Consider the following 7,773-nt stretch of genomic DNA (forward strand, 5'->3'; position numbering starts at 1 on the left):
TATCTTGGGCACCCATATACGCCCATGAAACAACTTCAAGCCACGACCATCTTCTGTCAGTAGTAAACGTTGTTTCATCATTACCTCACTCTTGAGGTTTTCTTCTAGGATTGCTTCAGATTGCGCCACCTTGATTCGATCAATCAGACTTGACATTATATCGATTCTGGTAAGTACAGCTTTCGTCCCACTACCGTACTCTTTTCGATTCAAAGCATCTGCTACTACATTTGCCTTACCCGGATGGTATAGCAATTCACAATCGTAGTCTTTGAGTAATTCGAGCCATCGTCATTGCCTCATGTTTAATTCTTTTTGATCGAAAATGTACTTCAAACTCTTGTGATCAGTGAAAAGCATGCACTTGGTACCATAAAGGTAATGTCGCCAAAGTTTTAATGCGAACACCACCGCTGCTAGTTCCAAATCGTGAGTGGGATAACTCTTCTCGTGATCTTTGAGTTGTCTCGATGCATAGGCAATCACCTTTCCCCTTTGCATCAAGACACAACCCAACCCCATTTTTGAGGCGTCGCTGAAGACTACGAAGTCCTCAGACCCACTTGGTAAGGAGAGAATCAGAGCTTCACATAATTTCTTTTGGAGAGTTCTGAAGGCATGCTCTTGTTTCTCAGTCCAAATAAACTTCACATTCTTCCTCGTCAGCGTCGTTAAGGAAGAAGCGGCTTTGGAGAAATCTTGGATAAATCTTCTGTAATAACCCGCCAGACCCAAGAAACTACGAATTTCCGAAGGACTCTTTGGTGGTTCCCAATTTATAATCGCTTCGATCTTGGATGGATCTACCTTCACCCCGTCCCGAGTGACAACGTGACCCAAGAATTGAACCTCCTTCAACCAAAAGTCGCACTTGGAGAATTTTGCGTACAACTTCTCCTTTCTTAGCATTTCGAGGACTTCCCGAAGGTGTTGCTCATGATCCGATTCGTCCTTGGAATAAATGAGTATGTCATCAATGAACACTATTACAGACTTGTCGAGGAACGGTTGGCACACCCGATTCATCAAGTCCATGAATACCGCCGGTGCATTCGTCAAACCGAAGGGCATGACCAAGAATTCATAGTGCCTATACCGCGTTCTAAAAGCCGTCTTTGCCACATCATCTTCTTTCACCCGCACCTAGTGATACACGGAACGAAGATCGATCTTTGAGAAGCAACTGGGTCCTTGGAGTTGATTAAAAAGGTCATCGATTCTGGGAAGAGGATATTTGTTATTCACGGTGGCCTTATTGAGTTCTCTGTAATCAATACACATCCTCATGGTGCCGTCCTTCTTCTTTACAAATAAGATTGGGGCTCCCCACGGTGACGAACTCGGTCTAACAAATCCTTTCTCAAGAAGGTCTTGCAATTGTGACATCAACTCTTGCATTTCAGATGGCACCAAACGGTACGGGGCCCTAGCAATCGGAGCAGTTCCCGGAATAAGGTCAATCCGGAACTCCACTTGCCTATTGGGTGGCAAACCGAGTAAATCTTCTGGAAATACGTCATGAAATTCTCTAACCACATTCATGTCTTCAATCCTTCTCTTTTCTAGTTTGACCATCCAACACATAAGCGATGAACGAGGGACACCCTTTAGCTAGGCATTTGCGCACCTTTGCCACGGATATGAGCATTACATTTCCCTGTTTTCTTTCTCCGTAAACTATCATTGCGCCCCCGTCCGGTAAATGAATTCGAATCAATTTCTTAGAACATAAGATTTCCACTTGGTTCTTTACTAACCAATCCATTCCAATTATAATGTCAAAACCACCGATAGACATGGGTATTAGATTTACCTTAAATTCCTTTCCCTCGATTTCCAAAACACAACCCCTAACAATCTCACGCACTAGAACTCTGTTACCATTCGCTATCTCTACGATCAGGGCATCTTCTAGTGCGCTAGGAGGCATGTGCAAATGTTGATAAAATGTATTGGATACAAAAGAACATGAAACACCCGAATCAAAAAGCACATGTGCAGGTACGAAGTTAACAAGGAACGTACCCGACACTACGTCCGTTGATGCCTTGGCTTCCTCCGCAGTCATCTGAAAGGCTCGGCCGGTCGCTCTCGGGGTATTTTCTTTCCTTCCCTGGCCCCCTCCTGCCTTCATCTTCGGACAGTCATTCTTGAAATGACGCGGTTTTCCGCATCCAAAACAGATGGGTCCTTTGATAGGACACTCATTTCGCATGTGGCCTGACTTCCCATATTTAAAACATTTTGCGGGAGTAGAGTTGGTGGTGCACGAGCCATAGTTCTTAGTGCGGCATTTGGAACACCACTTGGCCTCATGTCTAGGATAGGCTCCACGATTGTTGTTGTTGAGATGGTTTGGTCTCTTGGAAGGTGCATGGTGACCTTCCCACTTCCTTTTTTCACTGCTAGCCGCTTTCTCTTCTCTCCCTTTGTTGTACACTGACTCCATGATCTTTGCCTCTTCGATTGCCTCTCTAAGGGTAGAGGCTCTGGAATTCCTGACCATTACCATCATGTCGGCGGGCAACCCTTTTAGATAAGCCTTTATCTTTTCTTTCTCCGTTGGGGCCACATGCCCCACCAAATTTAGTTTTTCCATAAAGAGTCGTGTGTAGTCCCTCACAGACAAGTTTCCCTTCTTTAAGGTTTGGAACTCTTCTTCGAACGGTCCATCTCCTGCTCAATGCAATATTTCTCCAACACCTTTCCCTTAAACGTGGCCCAACTCATCTTGGCTAATTCCGTAACCTCTACGGTCGATATGACAATGTTCCACCACGTAAGGGCTGCACCCCTTAGCATTTGAGAGCCAAATTTCGCCATTTGTCCCTCATCGCAGTCACAAGCGTGGAAGGCTTGCTCGATCTCCCGCAGCCAGTTCATGCATGCTACGGGATCATCTGACCCCACGAATTTCGACGGTTTGCAACTCAGAAACGTCTTGTAGGAGCAAACCCTACCCACTTGTCTTGCCTCAATCGTTGCTAATTCCTGGGTTGGGATTCCATTTCTGGTACCCCCAGATCCTCCAATAGTTATATTCTCGGCAACTGCTTCATGCTTTCGGTTGTTAGTATCCCTATCCTCCAACAACTTCATAAAGAACTCTTGTTGTTGGGCCATAGCTCTGTTCATGGCGTTCATCATTGTGCCCATCATTCTTGATTCCGGGGTTTTTTCTTCCATTATGGGGTTAGGGGTGGCAAGGTCGAGTTGGGGGACCTGCTCCACTCCACCCCCAAAGTATCTTGCCTAGGATGAACCCTTGCAAAGGTGGCTCGTGGCAGTTGATCCGCGATAGACTCAGTAACCGCGTGACCCTCCGGTGAGGTATCCCGTCTACTTCGAGTGTTCACCATAAAGTCTGCTATGCAAGAGAGTGGCAGAGAGTTAGGATAGGGAAATAAAATATAGGATCAACATAATACGGTACCAGCACAATCATTAATTTTGTAACAACAGTAAGTCCAAACATGCTTATGTAACAACTCACTCAAAATAACATTAGCTAGGTGGAATGTTGAACAGGTTATACATAAGGATCCTCAACACCATCACCACAAGAGATCTACCCACAACGCACAAAATTAACATCTACAAATTCAACTTAAGTAGGCATCTTAATCTTATACCTAGTTCGCTTAAGTTAAAGCTCTGATACCAACTTGTAACACCCTAAAAAAAATTTAAAAGAAACAATAAGGTAGGAGGTAAGTCGAACCCAAAAATACAAAACGGATACTATGGAATGGTAAAAGGGTCACCCAACAAAAGGGGAATAGTGTAGCGTTTACATAACAATTAAAGAGGCGATGGATAACAACCTACTAATCTAAACAATGTTATGACTAGATTAAAGACGGGTGTTTCTATCGGCTCAAACAAAAGTCGTAACATCAAAAATAGCAACGCTATGAAATACCAAAAGCTTAAACTACACAAAAGTCTTTTTTTTCGAGACAACGCTCCTCTCAACCCTTAGAAGTCCCGCCGCTAAAAGAACCTGACAAACAAATCATTTCAAGAAAAAGAGTTAGGCTTTACGCCTAGTGAGTCCAAATAGTACAAAAAAAATGAACCACAACCCATTATGCATGTGTGCATACATAAATGTAAATGACGTAGTTTTAAACGATACAAGGAGGAATAATAAATTCTAGATTTTCATGGGGAGGAGTCAGAACATCCGAAGATGACGRGGGAGRCCYGATTTACCGTTATCTATGACCGAACACAAAGTAAGTYATAGATCAACGTTATAGAGCATCACTTATTGGATTAATACCATCGACATCAAYCTAAACCAGTCATGTAGTCGGCCGTGATCTTAAGCTCTTTATCTCGGAAATTACATAATAATCACAATGCCTATTTCCGAGTGGGAGTGAGAAGGTGATTTCGAAATTACATGATAAACACAATGTCTAAATCCAAMTTACATCATCCTTCACACCAAAACAATGAAATGAGTTTCATGCTTTCAAACCCATTATTTTCTACTGAAATGCTTGAATACAATATCATAAGCAGTATAATACTTACTTAACAATAAGATTTGTATGTGTCCCAACACAAGCGAATTTACCCCCCCCCCCCTTTTCTTACCGAACAAGGGCTTCAAACTAGGGTATGAGGGTTTTAAAGTTTGATGGTCAGAAACACTTTGAGGATGAGTACCTTACCAAGTAATCTTAACCATTTCACTAAACTCAACTTATCAAAATAAACAGGATACCCAAGTTTATCCCTTTGACCTATTAACCTTCATTTCATATAAATAAGTATATATAAGAAATTTAGGCATAGGATAGGTACAAACTTACGTATAATAGTGTAAACATTCCTAGAAAAGTTAATATGAACTCACATTGCAGGGATTAAGATAAATCCCGAACTCCGGATTGATGCAGATTTACGCGGCGCAGCTGTGACAGTTGCTCGACAAGGGCTACGAAGAAACACCACAACAAGGACTGTTGTCTGCTGTTGTCATTTTTTGATGGGTGAAACACAACAAGGACTGCTGTTTGGGCGAAGTTTGATGAAGGAAATCGTACCCAGCTGGTGCTTGACGAAAACAGGCGGAGAAACAGCACGAAGAAAACAGCTCGGCAAAGTGTTGTTTTTGGGCGGAACAGACGAAGGAAAAGGCCCAACAAGCTGCTGTTTTCTTTGGGCAGCAGGACGTGAAGAAACAGCACAGCAAGGCTGTTGCCTGTTGTGTGCTGTTTGCTGTTTGGCTCCGGCAGAAAGCACGCAGGTAGCTCCCCTTCCTTGCTGTTGCTGTTGTTGAACGAGGTAAAACGCAGGCAGCAGCTTCGCCTCCTGTTGCTGCTGTTGCTGGTAGAGGAGAACGCAGGCAGCAGCTTCGCCTCCTGCTGCTGCTGTTGCTGGTCGAGGAGAACGTAGGCAGCAGCTTCGCCTCCTGCTGCTGCTGTTGCTGGTCGAGGAGAACGCAGGCAGCAGCTTGCTGCTTGCTGTTGCTGCTCGAGGCCTGCGGTGCTATGGAAACGAGGAAGCAGGTAGACCGGTCGGCTGTGAAGCGGGGAAGGCTCAGGCTGTACCTAAAGATACTGGTCGTAGCTCCGGCGACGGTGGTTTGTCCACATTTCCTCCGAACAGCCCGGTCTAAGAGTGTTTAAGGGGTTAGCTTCTTCAGTTCCAGCAAAGGAGATGTGCCAACTCCTCCCCTTTTCCTTCTTTTCTTTATTCCCTGATCCTACTGCCCCCCCCCCTTTCTCATTGAGATCCCAAATCTCATCCATTGCATGGAGGTCAAGGTCCTCCATGGAAAAGGGAAGACCTCTAGGAAGAGAAAAAGTGAGACACTAGAGTAGGATAGCATTGCAGGTACTCCACCCCTAATATTCTACTAAATTATCCTTCCAAGATTTTCAAAAGGATTCCCCTGACACCAACAACTTAATATAAAAATATACCTATATATATATATATATATATATATATGTACTTATACTCCTATACCTGAAAGCAAAAGAAAAAAAATACATAATGTAATGTGTTTTGTAAATATAGACTAAGTAAAAGAAAAAGAGACGCGGACCTTGAATAAATCTTCAAATTTTTTCTTTGACGCGCACAGAGTTGGGAATGAAATTTATGGGTGTCACAAGTGATCGCTGAGAACATGTAATGTAAATCTATCAGCGACGGCGATACTTCAAGAAGACAAAACTCACACCAAAGAACCTTCAGCGAAGTCGAAGACTGAAACTGAAGATTAGAGACTGGTGAGTACGTGATCTGAAGCGGTATTCTGTGATTACAACCTGGTCTACACACGTGTGAAGACTTCCCAAGCCTCATCGAATGCTGAAGAGACCTTCAGGTTATTCCAGCATTCAGCGATCAAATGTTAAGCATGATTGCTTTTGTCCTGTTCTTATACACACAAATAACAAACCCATTCCCTTTCTAAAGTATAGTATGGTACGGAGCCGATTAGTTGACTCTACTACCCACCAACTTTATGAAAGGATGTCTGCTCATGAATAGGCTTTTGTACTATTCACTGTAGCAAAAGACAAGTCTTTCTCTAAAGACTCGACACGTGTTCAAACCATACTACATTGCATTAAATGTGTATTTAATACAATGGATATAAATAGATATGTTCTATCTCCATGCATATATATCTCTTGAACCCTAACTTACGTTTATACGTGAAAGAACACATATCTAAGAACACAATACGCTTATCTTCAAAAGCAAGTTATAATCCATATTTAGTATTCTAAATAGTTCTTACCCAGAAAGAACTAACTTCCTTCTAAGTCTCTTATAGCAAATCATTTCTCTTTGCTAAGAACTAGTGTGTAACTTAGATTGTTTAGATATGTTATATTTACCTTATCTTTCCGCAAACAATCTTGTAAAATTTGTATTGATCCTTCTTTATCAATATATATTTTAAATTTGAAAAGTTTACTGTGTTTGTATTCATCCCCCCTTCTACAAACTGTTATACACATCTTGTAGACCCTAACGGGACCAACAAGTGATATAAGAGCAGTGTATTCTCTATTCTTGTTGTTTAGTTGTTTTTCTGCATTATATTATCTTTTTCTCTAGATAATCTTACTTCTTTCAAATGGCTTTACAAAACACAAACACACACTTTCATGATAATGACTCTCTTGCCAAACCACCTCGTTTTATCCGAGACAACTTTAGTCTTTGGAAAAATCAGATGTCCCTCTTTTTGGAAGGTGTGGATCCTGAAATTCCATATTATATAGAAAATGGACCATATGTTCCATATGCTATTTCTCCGGTTGTTCCTGAAACATCTACGACTATCGCGATTACTGAACGACAGATACCAAAGCTCCATCATCAATGGAGCGATGAAAATAAGAAGAAGATAACTATAAACACTTGTGTTAGGTCTATAATAGCTATGTCTCTTCCTGATRAGGTTTATCATTCTGTTATGAAACTCAGAACCTCGGAAGCCATGTGGGACACTTTATGTGTTCAATATGAAGGAACCTCTCAGGTTCAAGAATCGAGGAAGATTAATTTAGTAAGACAATATGAAAGCTTTCTCTGTGGAAAGACTAAAACATTGTCTAAAGTACATCAACGTTTTAATTGTCTTCTTATAGATTTAAGRACTGTAGGCAGGGAATATTCTAATTCTGAAACTTTAACGAAGTTTCTAGAATGTTTGCCTGAGTCTTGGGATACTTATTCCATGTGTCTCAAGATGTCCAATGACATGTCCTCTCTCTCTCTCTCTCTCAGCACTCT

At 41.9% G+C, this 7,773-nt stretch overlaps 1 protein-coding gene across 1 annotated transcript; it reads right to left on the minus strand.

The window, feature by feature from the left end:
• Positions 1-1,546: 1,546 nt before the first annotated feature.
• On the minus strand, positions 1,547-2,599 carry LOC112529085. The gene has a single exon (XM_025140161.1). The coding sequence runs from the start codon at positions 2,597-2,599 to the stop codon at positions 1,547-1,549; it is 1,053 nt and encodes a 350-aa protein (XP_024995929.1).
• Positions 2,600-7,773: the final 5,174 nt, after the last annotated feature.

The sequence above is a fragment of the Cynara cardunculus genome (assembly GCF_001531365.2).
Source record: "Cynara cardunculus var. scolymus isolate 2C chromosome LG 16, CcrdV1, whole genome shotgun sequence".
Taxonomy (NCBI): Eukaryota; Viridiplantae; Streptophyta; class Magnoliopsida; order Asterales; family Asteraceae; genus Cynara; species Cynara cardunculus.